Consider the following 22,352-nt stretch of genomic DNA (forward strand, 5'->3'; position numbering starts at 1 on the left):
GCACCTGGCTACAAGCCATTTAGACTTGAATCCTCTACCAACACCTGTAGGTATTGGTGGAATTAGATGCACGTGGAAAGGAATTGTATTGGTTTGTTGATATTTATTCCATTTGAAATTTGATTCTCTATGAGAGTAATATGCCATGAGCATTCCAAAACAGAAATTCTGTATTATCACATTTCTGTGGAAGAAATTGTGCAGAGAACTTCAATTCTGACTCTTGATATAACATGCAAATAAAAGGAGATGGATATTGATTGAAACCCAGAGATATATATTTCATCTAACTGCAACTGTAATGGGAATCCCCCTGATGAAAGTATGAAGACTTTGCATGGATGCCCATTTGGGGAAGTAGAGGAAAATAACTCTGGTAATGCCATGATGGGACCCTCTTCCAGCAGTCAGCAACCCATCTTATGTTAGATCTAATAACTCATAATAGATTTGTGACTCCACTGCAAAGCTAAACACAGGGGGCAATGACCTTGCAAAGAAATGTTATTGGAAAAAACTTGACTTTTTTGATGTACCATTCACACTGAACCCCCCTCAAACTTTAATTTTTTTTTAAAAGGAATATGCATGTTTTAACCCCCCTAAATATTCAGAGTTTTTGGTAAGTAGGCCTACAGGGGTAGTGCTTATTCATTATGCACAACTTGTCACTGGCTTTGAGTGTAGACAGGTGGGCAGGAGAACCATGATGAGGGTGAATGTCATGTGACCAAAAAGTAGAATTAAACTGGCATGCCAGGGAGTGAGCATTTTGCACTGTCAAAGCATGTAGTAAAACTTCTGAGTTTAGAAAAAAAAATTCTCTTCTGAGTTTTTCAAATTTTTTGTTTTTGTTTTTGCCCTCATACCTGTTTATGCCTATATGGTAACTTCTAACAAAAAACTGGACTGTGAAAAAAAAAATGGTTTATTATATTTGCAGGGATGTCTAATGAAAGAATATGCTTTTATAACCATGGATGAAGCAGGGATTGATACAAATAGCAAAGAGTTCTGTTGTAGTGTTTGTGTTTTGTTTTATATTTCCACTTTCATGAATTTTATATGACTGTTTTCCCTGAATATTGGTAGATGCAGAAAGAATTCATAAATAATCAATTGATGACTCCCCAGTGAAAATCTCCATATTTATCCTGAGAGAACATGACTATGAGGACTATAAGAAGAAAAATATGGCATGCTGATTAGTCCATTGTATCAGTGCTTGAGGTATCCCTAGCTTAATTTCAAATTGACGTCTTAGTCTTCAAGAGGTAGCAGCTTTTCTCAATATACTCTCTAAAGGAAGCAGAGAGCTAATGATTCACACAGTTTTGCATAGGTGTAGACACATTGATTGTGTGAAATAAATTTGAAGACTAGGACAGGATGGGGATCACATGACTTTGGCAAAGAGGCATCATACCAAGTTTGAACAAGCCACACCTTTGCTTCCTGTAAAATGGCTTCAGTCTTTGAGTGAATATGATAAATAATCATGTTTGATATTCATATGTACAATTAGAGGAACTGAAGTGAGGAGTAGCATATATTCTGATAATAACATGATGCTATTTTCCTCTACCTCTTCTTTAACATGAAACATAGCATTATTCATACAAATACTCCTGTATAGAGATATTGAAAATATAAGAAGATCTTCAATTCAATTCAAATGATTTTATTTTCACATAAAGTGATACAAAGCAATACACTTACATAACGCTTACATGCATGAGTACATAGTATTTTAAGGAACTTTGAATCACATATTATGTTTCAATAAAACATGGATACAATCATAATAATATCAACTTTGTTTTTAGATAAACAAGTAAGCAATACAATTTTATTTCATAACTCTGTGGAAAAGATGAATTCATAAGAGAAGCATCTTACGTAGAGTGGTCCTGAAAATCAGTGTTACAACTACAAGAAAACCACCTTCAAAGTTTTCATTCCATCACAAGTGCAAAGAGCTAGGATAAGGTGAAAGAATTTCATTGTGAGCAATGGCTGGTATGCTCTTAGAATAGCAACAGTGTCCATCCAGGCATAGCACCAGGTGTCTGTCAAACGACCAATCAATGACCGTGCTGCATATGGGTCCAAATCAGAGCGAGCTTTTACCTCTGCATTTTATCGGTTTGTCAATCGCAGTCACAAACGCACATACTATTCTCATGGGTATCGTCGAAGCAGCCGCCTGACTGTAATCACTTCAGGAACTAAAGTGTATTAATTTTACAGAGCTTTACTCCAGCAGAATGTTGATTCCCTAACATTTCCTCTGCCTTCCCTGTGGATATTTCAATGATTCCTTCATGAGTTCAGATAAATGGTTATTTCTCCTCGTTTGAACAAGGGTATTGTATTCCCCTTCCTGGAATCAATTTGTTAAATCATCGGTATCATCGACGCGATACATTATTTGTCTTTATTTATGTCTATGTGTTGCAAATATCATTTTCCTTCTTATAGAATGTTATTCAGTAATTAAGTAATTCTTGTCAGTATAGTTGATTATGATTTGCCTGTTAATGTGATCAGAATGAAGTTATCAGGGTTTCATGTGGGTGGACATTTATCCAGGTATTCATTATGTTTAAGCATAATTTGGTTTCAGAAATTCGGAATTTAGAACAAGACCTACACATATTTTCTCTAATTACATTCTCCTGAGTAAATGCAAAATATCCAAAACTACACTACCATATGTACACCATCATTTAATAGGCAGGAGACAGATATATTTTGATAATGACCAATTTCAACAATCTGATTGTAAATGCCATATTGTTTCTGACTTTTGACTCCTTTGGTTTTGGCAGGTTACTTACATACATGTGTATAAAGTGACAATGCATAAGTGCATGGTTTGTATGTGTTGTGGTTGAATAATTGTTGTCAATTGGTGCTATATTGCTTGGTGACAATGAGTATGGAAATACAAGAAGCTTTAGCTGCTGTTATTATCATGTTCATCTGAGAAGAGGTAAGTGTTCTGCCTGGGTTTATCCTAACATTGTAAATATGACTACAGTGTAATGTATTCGAGGTTGACTGCGAAACGGTTTTGTTTATGACTAGAGGTCTAGTTGAGTCCGCAGTGTCTACATAACCTTTGCGTTTTCATGTTTTGTCCTTTTCTTTGTTTAGGAAGCAGCAACCGTGTGCAAGCTAGGACCTGGGGCTATGTTTGGAGAATCGGTTCTGGATGACACTCCACATCAAGCCACCGTGGTTACCAAGGAGCCCTGTGAGTTGATACGCATTGAACAGCAGGATTTGCGGCATCTGTGGGAGGTGAGGCTACCATCATCTTGTCTCCACTATGGCTGCTAACCAGGAAATATGTTTGATGGGCGTGACCTCGGTTGCTGGGCAACTGTAGCATCTAAACTGCATAATTTGCAGCAGCACTATTTTTTTTTCTCTTTTAATTCCTGTTTGTTTGATTGAACCTTTGTTGCTACAGAGATGCTGATGAAGGGCAGAATTGTCATTTCAAGAAAGAATGGTTAGATAAATTATGGGAAGAAAGATAGCAGTGATAGATATGTGGCATATAGATAGAGGAAGATGATGAGAGGAGAAGAAAGAGATAGATAGATAGAAAGAGAGAGAGAGATGGTGTAGTGGAAAATGAAGGGTTAAAGAATAGAAACTGCAATACAAATTTGATTTTGAACATTTCATTTCCCTTGTCATGAAATGGGATTATGATTTTGTGTAAGTCTCTTTGTTTCACATATCCTGCCCATTCCACTTATTTGTGTGATCAGAAGATGATGTGCATAGAGTTTGACATAATTCATTTCATCCTGCTGTTCAAATTTGCAGGGCTGAACAATCCATGTGTAATATCTCCACAGTCATGCACTTGTTTAGTCTGTATTAAATTACTTGTGAAGAGGCAGAAGTGAAAATCATTTTCTGTCAAGAACTCAGTTGTGACAATCCGATGCCTGGATCTGACATTTTATTTGACAATTCTACGAGTCTCTATTATATCTACACTGTAAATATCATGTTGTGTAAGTGTGTAGAAAATTATATTCAGCTGATTTCTTTACTCTCATGGAATTTTTTCATTACTTGTCAAAATGGAGAAGTGGGGAACAGGATTTGCAGTTTAAGTAGATCTTACATTTTTGACACTTACTGTGTATGAACTCTACTGACTAATATTCCTTTTAATCATAGGTGTTATAAGAATTCTGGGGTGTTAAAGTGGCTGTTGGAAGGGGGGGGGGGGTTGGGGGCAATTAAAGTGATCGTATAGTTATGGTTGAGACCTAACTTCAGGTTTCGAAGATGTTTTAATGAGACAATGAGAAACCTCTTATGAAATGTGAAAGAGCATGTAATTGGTATTGAAATGGCCGAGATACCCAAAACAGGGCAATCCTAATAAAAGGTGTTACCCACCTACTGTAAAAGTGGTTTCTTTCACGTACAGATACTTTCGCGGTTTCTATCGGTGCCGACTTTTTTGTGTGTGTTTAAATTCGCGGTCTGCAAAATTTGTGAATTCACAGTTGGCAAAAAATGTTTTATTTTGCACATGAAAATCCAAACTATAATCCAATTATTCTTTTATTTATTAAATAGAAATAAAAATTAAATGCAGGCTTGCCTGAAATCCCATCTCTCGAGTACTTTATAACATGCTTGTACCTACATTGCGCGGAATCTTCATGTGTGCATGTGCGCAATAGCGTTGTAACAAGCGGCGAGTTCAAAACATTTCCTTGGGTGGTTAATTTCGCGCGACTTTTCAAAACATCAATCACTTTTACAGTTACTGCGATCGCTTTGTTTTATCACTTTGTTTTTGGATGTCTGTAGATGTGTAGAAAATTGTATTCAGCTGATTTCTTTATTCTCATGGAATTTTTTCATTACTTGTCAGACCCCTGCCTGGAGTATTTGTTCCCTGAGCAAGACATTTCTCTTCATTGCCTATTCCTTTGAAGGGGCTTTAACCTATTGAGGACAGGCTGGTTTTGCTACAACACGCATATCCCATAGACACCTGCCCGAGTATACTCGGGTCTCATCCTCAATTGGTGATCCTGTAGGTGCTTGCTTATGCATTCAGTGCCCCTCTAGTAGTTACTTAAATCAATTAAACTCAAATAAAACTAAAATAAGATTCAAATCAGATATGGCCACTAAGGTCATAATTTCTACGAGCTTAACATTTCAATGTCTTGCATGATGTTAATCAAATAGACATTGATTGAAAAAATTATCAAAAATATTTCATTGGTGCAAATGCTTCAGGGAAAATATCTCTGTGCATAACCTGCCATGTAGAAAAAAAAAAAAAAAAACCCTTTCAGATGAATTGTAACATAAGACAAATAATACCACAATTTAATAGGATGCATGTATGCAATATGGGTATATGATGTTACATATACCACATCATTTCTTTGACAAAAGAGCTTTTATTATTCATCAAAGCCATGACAAAACACAATTGAATGTTCTATGTTGATGCAAGATGTTTGGAAGGAAAAATTTATGTATGATTTATAGCAACTGGTTTACTCTCCCATCTTAATGCCCTACAATTTTTGCAGGTGATGCCAACGCTGTTTGGTCTGTGTCTGTGTATAGAATTTCCTCTGAGTCATTTCTTATTTAACAACAGACAGGTACAACCAAATTTCATTTTACCGAAAATAATTCAATATTCATCGAATTTTGAAATGTCGTTGACCCATTATGACCACCAAAGATGTCTGGTAAATCTCTAATTGCATTGTTGGCAGATCGTTGTCTTCCTGCATTGAGGCGAGTGAAGGGTCTACCTGGAAAATTGAGCAACAATAATGGATTGCAGCCAGTCAAATGGAAACAATTTATTTTGACTCAATTGGAATTGATCTCCACCCACTAGAACTGTGTACTCTCACTAATTTGATAAGGCCATGACGTCTAGCAGTGCCCACAATTCGTCCTCAGCACACCCATCTAACCCTTATACAAGTCTGCAGAGAAAATCTCTTCACCTCACTTTTCTCTTCAACAGTCATGTTTATTTGAGATATTACTTATGATCCCTGTAGAAGCATCATAAGAATGTGAGAAAATTTGTTTTTGATGGGTAATGTTAAACTAAAGCTGTCATGGTATAAAGGTCTATAATTTAGGGACAACTCTGATTGATTTTTCAGTTACCTTTGTATGCATACTGAAACCATTTGAAGACAAGATGACATAATGATTTGAAATGTAGCTCTGGCTGAAACAGAATTCAAAGAGTGATAGCCAATATCAGTGTCACCACATTCATATAAAGGAATCATGACTCATGCTGTTTTTTGTTTTGATCATGACCTTGTAGGTGTTATTGTTATGCTACATATTCCTTTAATGAGCATGATGTGTGTGATTGTTATGGTACATATTCCCATAATGAGCATATATGATGTGTGTGGTTTTTATGCCACATATTCTCTTAATGAGCATATATGATGTGAATGGTTGAAGAAAGTGTTTGTCTGGGATTGAGTTGTGAATTTTTAAAATGTAAAATATCGTGACAAGTTTGATCACTCAGTAAGGTTTCTATTGTAACAGTATATACAATATGGCCTGCTGTTTTGTTTTGTTTTTTGTTCTCATCTAGTTTTGTTTGGCTTGTTTTAGGTCACATGCATTTGTTATATTCTGCATTTAGTCTCAAACCCTTGTTCAAGGATGAATATCCCTCCAGAAATGTTCACCACATACGTCAAACTTGATTAATCCCCACTAATTCCAATTCAGGAGAGTTTTTACTTTCCTGCTTGCATTCTCTTTTCTTTTGTCAGCCAAGACGAGTTTAATCTCACCCCAGGCATGAAGTAGTGAGGCTGTGATGGTGTACACAGATATTTATTGAAGATTAAGAAGAGACGCCTTAGGAGTTTGATCAAAAATTCTATACCAAGAAGCTGGGTTTGCACATTACGATGTTCCTCTGAGAGATTTTAAAAGTAGGTCACATGATTAACACTTAGCATACACAGACTATTTGAATTTAGAATATGGCTAGAGATGATTTTCTGCTCTGTTCACAAATTTTTGTAAGACTATAATATCCATTAATTCAAAATTTTTTTTTTTTTTGGCTTATGATGTGTAGGGGTAGGGTGTTCCTCTCGTTGCTAGCTAAGGATCAAACCATGTATTGTAAAATAGTTTTTTGTTTGTTGATGTAGCCTTTTCTGTGTAGTAATTCAGGTTGTTAACATTATGTTAACATATTACTTGTCTTCTTGGGCAAAATAATGAATGTTTAATGCAGCAAAAGTATAGTGGATGGAAATTATGTTTGGATTCCAATTCAAATAACAATTTCTTAATATGTGTGGATAAAAGAAATTGATAATTAGATGGCAATGTGGATTGGAATTCTAATGAAAAGAATGAAAAAAAAAAAACTTGAAATCAAATCCTGCATTTAAAGAAAACAGTACTTTTCCTCATAATTGTATGAAAAAAACAACAACCCTGAAAGACCTCTTAAATGAAAAGAGTGGTGTCATCTGCTGTGTGCCTTGCTTCATTGGATTATCAGAGTCAAATTAAATAAAGGGCTCCAAGTAAAATGCTCTCTGCAAGCTAGACCACACTCCATGCAGCTAAGACAAACAGATTTTGTGGTGTGCACAGTGACCAATTTATTGACCAAACATTAATGAAAGTATATTGACCAAGACACATTAGTAGAGGCAAGGAAGAGATCAGAGAGTGTGTAGGTGTGTGCTATGTGGGGAGACACATTATATTTGTCTCAGTGTAATTGAGCATTGCTCAGCTGAACCCTCTTTTTGTGGAAGTGAAAATATTATGCTCTAAGTATGAGATGCAGTTGGGTCTAAGTGTATGGATAGTTTATTCATATTATTTGATTTGATTTTTTTTTTTTTTTTTTGCTGTGAAGCAAAAATTTGTTGTCTTCCGTATGTGCCTATCCCCACAAGAGTGTGTGTGTGTGTGTGTGTGTGTGAGAGAGAGAGAGAGAGAGAGAGAGAAGGAAGGAGAGAGAGGAAGAAAATACTAATATCATTGAACTTTTATGGTGTCAGATACCTGCAATTTTTATAAATGTTTGTTTATTCATGACCTTGTCCTTGGATGCATTTTATTGGAACATCTCACTGTACATTTTAATTCCTATCTTCTTTCATTTATTTATTCATTTGTATTTTTAAGTGTAATAACATTAGATGTCGTATTGTTTGTTATGACCAGAGGGAAAAGGGATGTGAGACACTGCATTTATGATTAAGAGATAAGGAATTCATTTCAATATTACATAAAGACCACGGCCAAAGCCTGTAAAAAAGCTGACTTCATCTGCATAATGTAAGCATAAGCATAAGAAGAAACTCTGTCTTCAAATTTAATGTTTGACTTATTTAAACCAGGGAGGTGGGACACTTCCCTGTTTAAACAAACTATACACAAATAAGTGCTCTGAATAGATACATAAATGTATTATATGCATATTTGTCATTTTGAGATTAAATCTTGTATTTGTAACACAAGCAATAAATGAGCTTTAGGCAATGCTAAGTCTGACTGCAACATTATGAATGGCTCTCGTAAAATTGTTACTGGCTCTTAAGTCTTTAATGTGTATGAGTTTGCAGACTGCTTGGCTATGACCTCAGCCATTTAGTAGATGAGAGAAAGGAAATCTTTGCCCCTGGGAGCTAAGTCAGAGAGATTTGAGGGATTCTCCTCTGCTTAGCATCCCACACCCTCTCACTTTCATTTTTTATATACCTCTCTCAACCTTTCTTGCTCATGGCTGCACCATGTGTGCGTGTGATATTAAAACTACAAATCAACATTATTGAACCCTGCATATTGGAATGGCAGGATTCTCTTATAAAAGCTATCCATGAATGCCTGGTATGTTGTCTCGTTAGAAGGATTGTGCAGGTCAGTGACTTTGGTCATTGAATGTACCATCTATTTGGCTTTTCTATTTGCTTGGAGTAATTATATCATTCCTATTTTTCAAGATTTTAGTATCATCACCCAAGCAAGCGAGTAAGAAGTTGGAATAAGTTATTTCAGTAATCAGTAAAATTTGATAATATTGCAATGTCTTTTTGTCTTAGCGACCACGTGTCTGTAGTGGCCACCTGCATATACAACCACTAAAATAATTCCCTGGAGAGAAAAAGCATGTTAAAAACCTGTCTACAATGGCCACTTTTTTGTCTCCCTTGGGTGGCTGCTATAGATAGGTTTGACCATACAAACAAATATAATGCTTGCTCTGATGAGCAGAATTGAAAAGGACATTGCCCTGAAAGGTTGTGTCATGGAAAGATTTAGTGAACACACTAAAACAATTTGAAATATTTGTGAGTCAAACTTCATTCTAGGGAAGATACTGGTGAATAAGTATACAGAATTGGATATGATGTAGCAAGTGAGAGCTGTTAGCTTAAAAGATAAATGATAATTGACTTTACCAAAAAACAGGAAATTGATAAGCTGGTAGATTATCTAAATAGTGGAATCAGTCCTGTGTGCATGCAATAAAATCCATTGAGATCAATACCCATAGGCTCAGTCAGTTACTGTTGATTTTTGTCCAAACATACATGGCAGTCAGCTGGTGATGTGTGAACATGAACACATCATGTTAAGTTTTTGAGTATATATGTAAAATTCCTATAATACCAGCCATCACTATGGAATACTGATATGAAATTAAGCAATATTTTTCATGTCATTGTTTTTTATCCACATGTCATATGAATTACAGACCTTGTTGTATGATGCTAGTCTAAACAATACTACGATTAACACGAATGCTTGCAGAGAGAGTGTTATTGGGTATCTCTTTTGTCTAATACTCTCTGCTTATTTTTCGAGAGGTGTGTACAAAAATGCAGATCAACCGTGTGATCTAACTTTCAAAGAGCAACAGCAAAAAGAATGTCTATTGCGCTGTGATGGAAAAAGAGTGACGTTTCTTGTCAAATAATTATATCACATCATCAAAAATACACAATTATGTAACTTTTTGTGATTATCAGTCACTTTTTTGACATTGTATTGTCTTCAGTTCAGACAAGAAATAGTTGTCATATTATACATGCCAGCAGTTGTAATTTAAACAACACTCTCTGTTTGCAGGTTTCATATGCCAGAACCATTTCATCTAGCTGGAGCAATTCTAATAGATCACAGCCTTTTAGCCCAAATTGTATTGACAGAAAACAAGTCATTGTGCACTGGGCTGGAATCAACATGCATGATTTACGCGTGTCTATGGGGACAAGAGCTGCTTTAGCTAAATGCGCAATAAATCATCGATCGCAGTGCCGTCAAGCTTGGGTTAACAATGTTGTGTGCATGGCTGTTCAAAAGATCTAGCTACAGACAATTTTGGATACATGTAATCATCCAAATTCATGACATGTAATCATATTCTTTCCTCAGCACTGCGTTGATGAGAATGACTTTGCTACCCATCAGGTTTATGTGGAAAGTTATATGATGAGGAAAATATAAAAAAAAAAAAAGGAGAGAGAAAAGAGGTGCAGGTGCAGAAACAAGATAAAGGAACAAAGAGCAAGAGAGAGAGAGAGGAAATAAAGGTAAAGAGAAAAGGAAAGTTCATTTATAAGCCATTATCAGGGATGACGCTAAATGTGATTTGTATCTGCTTGATGAAGCCAAAGTGAATGTCAGATTAGCAGTAGCATGTCTACATTCCACTTCTCTATTATGAATTTCTTGTTGAAAAATATTAAACTTTTTATCATTAGTTAAAATATTGACAGAACGTGTAGATTGGACATTCTTTTTTAACAACCAGCATATAGTGTATTAGAATCACTCTACTCATCAAGTATACACCAGCTCATCAACACTTTGGCAGATGTAAGCAGGTATCAATAGTCTTTTATTCTGTGTATCAAGTCAAAATTTGTATATTTACAGTACATTTTGTAATCATGGGAAACTACTAGATTTTGTTTTTATATTGTAGGGTACATATTTTGGTGTATCACAGAACATGTACATTTCTCTATTCCTTTATCCATTTAAGATATGTCTATGTGGACTACTAAATTACTGTCATTAGGTGAAAATGTAAGTATGATAGTTAATTTACTTGGTATTCTTCAGAGCCAGTATTTCTTGATATGGTTGGAACTTGCATGCATTTGGAGTTTTAGAAAATATAAGTGGCAGTAGTGAAGGTAAAAGGCTGTTTCTGTTTTAGGTAAGAGAGTGAGAAAGAAAGAGAGGGAGAGAAAAAGAGGAGGGAGATGTAGAGATGAGAGAGAGAGAGAGAGAGGGAGAGAAAGAAAGAGAGATTGTGAGAGAAAGAAAATGGGAAAGAGAAAGAATAGTGTTAGCTGGTGTCAGTTTCACGGAAGTCTGCTCATCCCAAATATGTCAGGTGAGAATGGAATTATTGACTCACAGTGAAAAGGGGAGTGATAGATGGGATATTCACAGAGTTCACATATACTACATATATCAATATTCATAAAAACATATTTTCCACTCAATGTTCAGTGTAAAACCGTAATCACCATCACTCCGATCTATTCAGGGCAGCAAGTAGGGATGTGTCCCACTGTATTTGTTGAAATCTCAATATTGACTGAGGCTCCACGGTGAAGGTTAATGTCACTTTCACCTCACTCATAATGACAGTGCCAATTGGGATGTTTGTCATGTTGTCATGGAAACAACAGCGACCCTTCCCCCATCCAAATGTGGACCTGGCCTTTAATTAGATGGGAATGATTCAACTGTTGCTGATTAAATTCTGAAAGTACCAATAAGTTAAGGTAATTTTCCACAAGGTCATGTAACGATACCAGTTGCTCATATGTGAATGGTTGCAAGCAAACAGCTGTGTATTGATCTGTGTTCAGTCATAATCAGTCTTGATGAAACCATGATAATGACGCTAGTGTGACAATTTATGAATTGCTCCTCCCTGGTGTGTTGACCATGCACCCCATGCATTCAATTGCTAGCTATCCATTCTGAAAATGTCACTGTAGGGCTTGTTGGACAGTGGAATAAAGATAAATATTTTTGTTAAATCGGTTAAAAGAAAGTGTATATACCCACATATTATGCCATCTTCACCCACACTTCCCTCTGTAAAATCCTTGCACACTTTGAACGAAATAGTCCAGTTTTCTATAGGCCTCGGATGAACTATGGAGTACAGCCTCCAATCATACAGCCTTCGTGTTTTCACTTTATTTCAATTATTTGGTTGTGTATGAGCTGTAGATAGTAAGTCCTCAGTCAGTTTACCACTCTGCTGTGCAGATGGGGGAGGGGATAAATTGGCATTTCAATTTAATACTTGGTTGTATATGAGCTGCAGATAGTAAGTCCTTAGTCAGTATTCTGCTGTGCAGATAGGGGATGGGATAGATCGGCATGTATGCTTAATGTTTGGAAAATGAGGACTCTAGTTTCATTATGTCTTTATGATATTTCATTAGCATGATGCGTCTCTGGTCATCTACACTGGTAGAAATGCCTTCTATTAAAGGTGTCTATTCAACTCCCAGTATCAGTTTACCAGTGAGTAGTATTTCAGCATGGGGCTGTCTTGAATAAAAAGTTATATTTTTTATCTGATATGAGTGCACCCAAAGACCCACACACTTGATAACATCCAGTCTTTTAAATGCAAACCACTTCTTCAGCTTTTTTTTTTTGTAGTGTTTTCAGTTTTATTTTCAATTTGAGCATATTAGTTGACATTTGATTTGTATTGATCTGTAGCTTGTAGTTGCATAGGATGTATTGTGCAAAGAGAAATGAAAAGAATAGACACCGTCTGGCCTCAATTAACTGGCTTTCTCTTATCTGGACTTCTCTATCAACTGCAGTGGAGATGAAAAAAAAAAGAAGAAAAAAAAAAGGATTTCAAACTCAGTGGAAACTCTTACAAATCTCACATGATTTACTTATAACCTTCTGTACAGAAACATGCTTTAAATTTGAATTAAAAAGGTTCAATTTCTGAAAGAAAAACAAAACTGGCCTATAATTTCAAGTATACATAGACTAGCATATAGAATTCACTACTGTTTTTGTGTACACTATGTATTCAGCTACCACTGGGTCAGCATCTACATGCACATGTACATGAACATTGTTTCTCCCATTGTTTATGCAGGTCCAACATGGTTGGATAAGAGAGGTCGGACTGTAGTATTGTTTGAGTGGCCAAGCTTTTCTTGTTCAGTCATTTTTTTTTTTTTCATGGTGAAATCATTATTCTTGTATGTGCATTGCTTCATCATGAGAAAACATTATTTGTTCGTGCATGTTTACTATTAGAAAATTAAAAAAGGAGAAATATGAGATATCAGCTATATTTAGGTCATGTCATGCATATAAGCCAATGAATAGCTAGCTATTTTAATTTAAGAAAAAGAAAAAGAAGAGAACACAAAAATGAATAACTCAGAAAGACCAGTATAGAGAAACCTAACACATCAACACACATACCATGGACAATCATCAACATATCTCACCATTCATGCTTAAATTGGCCGGTAAATGGTTGGTTCCCATTCTTGCATACATTGCGATTGATGGTAAAGGATTGTTTATATATACAATTACCTATTCAATGTCAACATGACTAATTGGTATTTCTAAAAATGGATGAGAATTGAGAAAAGCCTGCCTGAAACGTCTTTCCTTTTCAGCTGCAGTCGTAAGCCAATCCTGATGTGATGGATGACAGGCAAGCAGTCAGTGATGGGGGATCTAATGCCATTTGTGGCTCAGATTTAAGCATTTTCAGGCTCCCTGCTCTCAGACCCACTCTGATAATTAAAATGTGCACTGCATGCTTTCTTTCACAAGAGACATCACTCGTTATGCAGCAAGTGTGAAATTTATGCATTATTATGTTTACTTGTTTAAGTGTAAGACCTCTACATCTATCATGTACCTTCCACTTTCACCTCCAAATTATCTGTCCCAGACACTAAATAAGTACTTTGCTATATCTTCTACTTCTCTTTTTTCTTCTCCTTCTTTCTTCTTCTTCTTCTGTTACTTCTTCTCCTTAGTATACAAATGATGCACAGGATAGAGTGTGTTAGTGAAGGTGCGGCGCGCTCGAGAGTATTGACAATGGTGCGACATGCACGAGGCGCAGCCGAGTGCATGTTTGCAACCGTTGTCAATACTCGAGAGTGCGCCGCACCTTCACTAACGCCACGAAATAATCCTGTGCATCATTTGTTTTATAAAATGGGTCCAAAACTAACAGCATTATTCACGTACCTTTGTGGGTCAATACCAGTCAGCTACATGTAGCACTCGCTCAAAAGTCAAGATGTCCGAAGATGTTCGTCCCAAACATTTACGCACGTCGCACTCGGAAATCCCGCACATAAGTACTGTACGTACGTATAAGAGTATACGTACGCCACGTGTTATGCACAAGAAAGGCCGCCGGCTGTTGTGGCAGCCCGCGGCCCGAACTAGAAGTTGTTTACAGGATTGACAGCGCGTATAGTAGCGCGTGACGCACTTGCAACAACTGATTGAGTGCGCACTGCTAGTGTAAACATTGTGACGTATGTGAGGCCAGGGAGGTGGAAGAGAGACTCTTCTTAGTGCATTTACTAAGAAATTAATGCACGCACACGTGACTCATTTCAGCGCTTCCAATTGGCTACATTCTTGAACCCATTTTATAATATAGTATAATGTGTCTTGTTAGCCCCTATCACACTTCACGAAAATATGCAAAGGTAAACATAGTTTGCTTCCTGATGTTAGAAACCTGATATTTGGTCACTGTTAGCAGTGGCATATGATGACACCCCAGTATATGAGACATACTGTAAAAGACAGTAACTTCAATGAAGACACCCTTCTAGACCAATCTTCTGTTGTATTTTTTTTTTATTGTAATGTAGATTATGTATGATGTTTTAAGGTTCTTCCATATTTGTCTTAGATGGCCTAGCATGATTTTTATTCCGTGTTCACGTTTTGTTTGCCCCTTATGTTTGTGCTTTGTCTCATGACAGTTTGTACTGACTGACAAGGGAGGAGGGAGGTTAGACACGGCACAACCTCCTAAGGTCACCTCACATTCGTACTGCCTGTTTGCTCAGTATAAATGGATATTAGTTTACCCTGTCTCATTCAGAGGCTACAAGGTCATTGACTGAATGCTTAACAGCTTTCAAAGGGATGTCTGCTCCCTTCAGCGATGTCAGCTATTGAATGATAGAGCGAGTTGACAGGAATGGACTCAATGACTTTTTTTCATGAAAGGAAACTGCAAGATATTGCCAGACATTAGGTTGAGATGAGGGGAAATGAGCTGATAGCATTTGTAAGCAGAAGAGCTTATAAAATAATGTAGAACCAGAAACATTTCAAATTGGAGCTGACAGCCTTTTTCATGACATGAAACTTTCTCGAAAAAAAAAAATACAAGTATTCAAGTACAGTAGGCCTACAGGTACTGAATTGTGTTGATAAAAACTTTGGCATGCATTTTACTTTTGCAAATTGTGGCTCCTCCCAAAATTCAGGAGAGTTTCATGCACATGGACATTTTGGTTTTACAGTAGATATCAATATTTGCTTTTCAAAATCAAATGAAAGGAATGAAAGATTTTCAATTTGAAGTGGAAAATGCTAATCAGACAAATTTGAATATGACAGAATAAATGTTGAACATACGTCACCCCAAACTATTTTTGTATCTTCAGTTTCGTCCTCACAACTTGCACTCACATATTTTATTTTAGCTTGGTAGATGGACAGAGTTTCTTATCTGGAGTTCAGTTAATGCAAAATTCAAAGTTATATGCATTTATCAAATCTTAATAATTGTTTTCCTCATAGAAGGTGCTATCTGTTTAGAATCTCCATAACCTTTAGAAGTGTTCTGCATTAAGCTGAATTGTTAAATATCTAACGAAGCATCTCTCAAACTCTATTGACTTGTATTCTTGGCAACCATTTGATTTCAAAGCATCAAACATCTCATTAGAGCTCTGTGATTGTGAATGCCTTGAACTTGACTGTAATACCTTTAGGATGTAAGCTAGTAGGCATAGTAACGGATTTGAGTAGTTTGTAGTAGTGTGTGGGGTGAGGGGGGAGGGGTATGAGAGTATTTTCCATCTCTTTATAGTTGATTTGATTCAAACACTTTATGAATTTTCCAATCAAATAGCATTCACTGCCCAGTCAATTATGTCCTCATTCTTGGGTCATTCAGCTCGACGTTGCGTGTCCATAATTCCACGGTGTAAGCCCCCATTATTGGCAAGTGAGAAGATTTAGGTCATCTCAGCTCATGAAACACAGCCCCTCTCGCTGTTCAATACCATCTGTAATAAACAACCAAATGACTGTTCAGTCCTTGTAGTGTAAAGAATTTGATCTTGTGAGTTGCAAATTTGACATATGAGCATCATTTTTTGTCACGATGTTTGGTGTCAGACCAAGAGTGCAGGCTGATGGTGCCCTGATTTTTCCCTTTTGGAATCGATCACTTCTCCATCATTATATGAATTATATTATATTTCTTAAGGGAACTTCATTTGATATGAATTAGGTTTCCATCCAAGCGTTGCTGCTATTATTTTCAACATTCTAGCAATGCCCCTTTTTATAAAAATCATCATTGCTGAACTTGCTGAACCATGGACTTCGTTAAGAGGACAGAGAAGAACATTGTACTAGATCAGTGATATGAGAACAATATCAGTAAATTGGCTCTCATAAACATACTGGGCATATGTTGTACCTATACCATTGTATTTTCTTTTATCACTTTTGAAATAAAACACATTTGACATTTGAAAGCATATGCACATATCAATATATTTCTCTTTCCCTGTCTAAAGTCTAAGGAGGAGTGTGCAGGTTTTGTTCTTATTTGCACAGAAATGTTGAAAAAAAATACAGACTTGTGACTAGTTTCACAAAATAAATTTCATCATTGTGTTTCATCAATCATGCTAGTTTTCATCTGCTACATGTGTTTTTCTCCTTCTTATTACTGTCAGTTTGCAGTTCTCTTTCTTGACCAAGCTTTTATGTACCTTGAAAACTTGTTGTTTTTTTATCTGGTGCTTGTTAAAGACATTTCTTATGATTCTTAATGGAGAGAGTGTAGACTGATGAAAGACTGAATGTGGGTTACACCAGCTGTCACATCTTGATAATGATATCCACTAATGGTTTCTACCGTCATTAAGGTTATCTGATCTCTAGCGAGGGAAGATGTTTGTCTAGGGACAAATATCATTATTTGTGCTGTTTTCCCATTTTTGCCTGGCCTTAATGTATGGCTTGACCATAGAAAGCCGGCATACACAACTTTTGATGATCTAGCAAAGAGTATTTGCCATAGGCAAGCTATTACAGACATCAAAAGGGACAATTGTTATAGGAGATCCAGAGCTATTATAATTGACTGTTCCCACCGGCTCATGAATGTGTTTTCTTACTTCATATTGTTATTGCTGTACATCTTACTTTCACAAACTATTCGATTTCTTTTTCTCCACATTTGGGCTTAACAATGTTATTCGCGAAGAAAATGACATACACCCCACTGACCATAAACATGCACAGGTTGCACAAACATCAATAAATGAGACTTTTTAAATGCAGTAAAATGGCCAAACCACGTGAAAATTTAAGACACATTTATCATTTTCACCCTTGTAAATATTGTCAGTATGAAAAGCCATTTGTGACTGTGACTGTATCAAATTTGAACATATTGCTGCATGAACTTAACGATGCTCTTAATCAGAAATCTTTTTCCTCAACAGGAGGAGTTCTGATTCTTTCAGAAACCATAATTCCCTCTAAGTGCTTCCTGAATATTTCTTCTGACTGCACACATAGGGATGTAAGCTAAGGTTTCTTAATGCTACACACATAGACAAGCTAAATTTGTGTTTTGGCTAGAGCCTTTTCCAACAAGTCTGGAGCAGAATTTTAGATTGCAGTGAACCATTTATGTTTTTATATGGAATACGGCACCTTCAAAGTGAATTCATGTGTAATTCCTTGCTTCCCATTTTTTTTTTTTTTTTTTGTCATTCCAAATAAATCTACCGGCCGGGAAACGTTCAGGAGCTCACTGTGATCGTTCCGCCAGCCTGCACTTTTTTCTCATTTCAGCTGGCACTCCGGCTTGCCTATTCATGGGGGATCAATAGCTTAGTCAATATTTTACCACAGCACTCCTTGTCTCCCGATGAGTAGTGCTTGAGATTCCTCCTGGTAGCCTGTGTGGCTTTGCCAGGGGATATCTCACCTCATATTCTCTCACCTAATATTTGGGGTGGATGATATTCTGATAATGTATCTTGGTTTAAGTTGGCTATCTCTTACAGTGCATGCCAAATAGCACTGGTAAAGATAAATAAAAGGGCACTGCCTTAGGACATGAACACCTGTCTTATCAAATGCCTTCCCCTCAAAATCTGTTTACTCTTCTCGGTCATACCTAACTTTATATACACTGATATGTCAAATGTTTTTAAAAATTCTGTACATGTTGCATGTTGAGCCTTTGGTTTTTGACAGCATATCCCCAAGATAAGGTTGGAAAAATATATGGCAAGAAGTCAAGTTGTGAGAAAGTCTGATAAAAACAAAAGATTGAAGTGTGATACCAGTGGCATGCATTCTACCATGATAAGAGGGGCTATGGCTGCCTCATCAGTAGCATGTCTTTGGAGAATGATAAGGTTTGATGAGATGTGAAGGGGAGGTAGAAATGGGGTTTTGATTGATTAGAATATTGACTGCCAAATTAGATGCTCCTAAGTCTCCTGCAACCTCCTATGCCTGACGACTTCCATACAGTAATCAACGCTTCATCTGGCCATAAAGGGGCAATCAACCTACACTAGAGCCTTCCCTGTTCTTTGACTGATTGTTGTTCTTTTATATTTCCAAATGTGACACCATCTGAATCAGGCTAATAATGCACTGCCAATATGATTTCCAAGCTCATGTGCACCCAATACCCTCCTCCAACATTGTTCCCTGTCAAATGTCAATGATTGTTGCCATGTCTTTATTATGATTACATGTATGTAGTATAGATGAAGAAAAGAAAGGGGGATTTTGATAACACTATCAGACTGAAGCAGAGAATTTTGTACTAATCATTAATAATACAACTGGTGTACATACATGTATTTCACAGGGAATCATACCTACATTATTATCTACCTAACATTTACCCAAGTGTTTGTCAAATACCAGGATGATATTGCATATATTCATTGTATTTCTGTCACTGAAGAAAGTGAGATTTATGTTTATTTCAGTGTGGTGAAATAAATTTGAACTTGAACTTGAACTATTCAAATAAGTGATAGAAACATGTGGTAGACATTCAGTTTGTAGTTGTAGAGTTTAGCACTTCTTTCATTACAATCCCTTAACACCAACTATAATAGAGACAAATTATTGTAGAAATGGGAAAAAAGACACAAATATTTCTTATCAGACTCTATTTCATGATATTTTGTGTTAGTTTTTATTGCAGCCATTTTTAAAGAAAAATGCTGTGGTGATAAATAGACATTACCAATATCTCTCACTACAGAAGACTTTACGCCTAGCCCAAAGTGTTTGAGTGTGCATCTAGAGAACATTTGCAGAGCCAGACAAAAACTTAACATCCTTGTTGGAAATTAATAATCAGCTTGTCGATTTCACAAGAGTGCCGATTGTCGGCTCACAAACAAGCAGATACCCTGGTCTGTCATTATTAATTATGGCTGCAGTACTCCACAGTTTCCTGTGTAGCCGGGACAAGACAGCAGCTAATATCATGGCCACATTTCATATCAAACCTTGATGATAGAACATAGTGGAAGCAGAATGTTGCTTGGAAATGTTTGGTTTGAAATGTAACCACTCAACTTTTCATTATGTTTTGAGAGTCAATGTCACTGATATCCATGATAGTAGTGAAGAAAACCTTAATACGATTGTGCTCAAAATCTGTACCTAATGCACTAAAAGTGTGCGTAACCTTTTTGATCTGTATGATTCATAGAGTCAGGTGGATTAATGAAGGAAGCATGTTGCTTCATTAGTAGTAAGTAGTGAGTTCTCTATTCTTAGGAATCTTTAAATTTCTGAGCTACCCAGACATGTGTGATCAAAACCATTGAAGGAATGAATGCTAATTTGTTAGGATATCCCGTCGTGAAAATATGTGACTATTATGAAATTTATGTACTCATTTTTTTTTCAAATGCTTATGACTGCAAGGTTATATCAGTTGTATTAGTGTGATCCTCCCGGTGCTGATTACTTGTAATCCACTGCTTTCCAATATAACCCACTATATATGAGAACCAGGTACTGTATATGCCATATATTTCGCGAGTCTAAATTTTTACGAATCAGGAATTCCCGACGATTTTGTGAGTGATTAAATTCGCGATCGTGGAGTCGTGTACTGAACGGAGAAATGTACATGCATACATCACATCTACATCAGGATCAGAGTCAATATTTACGCATGTTATTAATTTTGCGAATTGCACCTGACTCGCGAAATTCGCGAAAATAAAGACCTCACGAAATATTCGGCGTATACAGTACATCAAGTGTCAAAGTTGTGGGAAAATTCTGATATCTTTAAATAGTGGGTTAATTCAGAAACTGTACCGGAATATTAAACCCTTACAATGCAAGCATAGTTTAATATTTTGAAGAAATCTTTTACTGAATGATGCAAATGAGCCACAGTTTAATGTGTAGACCCAAACACTAAACTTACTGACTTCAGTATACAAAAATACCATACAGAGCCATTGTGCTTCATATAACAAAGAACATTTTTTTTTTAACAAGTGCCCTACACTGAGAAGGAGTGTACTCTTGTTTTCTGTGCGAGCAAAATCCTTTTAAGCCGCAAAATCAGAGATACTTTCGGTTTTATGCAAAGTGCAATTTATTCCACACAGATGCAGACACTGCAGCGATCTAAGGAAGATTGCAACTTACCAGCTAAGAGGATTTTGTCAACTTCTGAACAAACAGGACTTACTGTCCTGTGTGTATGTTTGTAAAGTTCCTTAAATGGGTGCATAGGATGGATTGTAATGAATCAGGGCATATATTTTACATTGATCCCACAGTGTCCCTGTGTTTTTTTGTCTATTGTTTTTATCTTTTACTAAGTTTGTGGTTCAGAAATTGTGGTAGCAGGGAAAATAGTTGTATTAGTAGGTAGGAGCTCTGTAGACTCATTCATTAGATCATTATAATTCAGAGGTGCAGTGTATTTCAGTGGTCTTACCCTTTCAACTTGCAATATAACAGAACAAAAAGGTATGATGCATGATAGTTGTGGCGTGGTAGAACAGTCGCTATAAATAATGTAAGTCTACAGCTGAACTGACACAGCTTTCCTGCTACATGCTGACCAGCGCTATTGTCCCCAAGTTACTTTGGTCATGTGACTGATGTGGGAAGCACATGACACATGCAATTTCTCCACACATCTCCTGGCTGATTTTCTTCAGAGTCTTGCAATGAGTTTGAAATATGCATGTGGAAGACAGCATGCCCAAGAAGGCATGCCCCACACGTTCCAATGATTTGTTTGTCGTGGGGTGATTCCTGCAGAAAAGGGTTGACATTTCTACCATAGCCAATCCATCAAGACCAGTCCTGTGTTTGACATCATGGATTGACTTTGGTTTACCATGAGGTTAGGTGTAGTAGCCACCCTTTTTCATATTTCCAAATGTGTTTCAAAGTTCAAATGTTGATAGACAATGTAATTTTATACAATTTGTATGTCCTGCATTTTTAGATGTCTCCCTCCCCTACCCATAAAGATAAAATGACTAGAGAGAAAAAAAAAACCCTTATGCCATTTGATTGAAATTGAAAGCTTTCCATTGTGTTCTATCATTTTCGGTTTTTCTCAAATATAAGCAGACATACATTGAGCTGTAATAGATTGCTGTAAATATCTTTTTAGGTGATCCGAGTATCCTCTCGGATCACCTTCTGTATCTGTACGGATTCTTTCTTCTTCTTTCTTTATTTCTCCCCAAAAGTTGTGCAGAGGTTAGCTCAGAAAGTGCTATGCCTATCAAGTTCAAACTTATACCATGTATGTATCGTGTCCCAAAGACGGCAATCGAACTAAAATCGAAGTGATCAGTCGACCGTGACGTCACTATGACGTCATTATATGAAAACACGTTCTCAATCATATCTCATTAATGGATTAGAATTTTTCAATGACATTTACGTCACATATATTTCAAGTTATGCGCATTCTACTC

The 22,352-nt window shown here is 36.5% G+C and overlaps 1 protein-coding gene across 1 annotated transcript in view; it reads left to right on the top strand.

Annotated features, from left to right (window-relative positions):
* Positions 1 to 22,352, top strand: part of LOC140243799 (rap guanine nucleotide exchange factor 4-like) — a 130,149-nt gene that overhangs the window by 23,160 nt on the left and 84,637 nt on the right. The window contains exon 4 of the mRNA XM_072323465.1: positions 3,160 to 3,306. Coding sequence (XP_072179566.1) covers positions 3,160 to 3,306 — 147 coding nt within the window. The remainder of the gene's footprint in view (positions 1 to 3,159; positions 3,307 to 22,352) is intronic.

This window comes from Diadema setosum, chromosome 20 (genome assembly GCF_964275005.1).
Source record: "Diadema setosum chromosome 20, eeDiaSeto1, whole genome shotgun sequence".
NCBI lineage: Eukaryota > Metazoa > Echinodermata > Echinoidea > Diadematoida > Diadematidae > Diadema > Diadema setosum.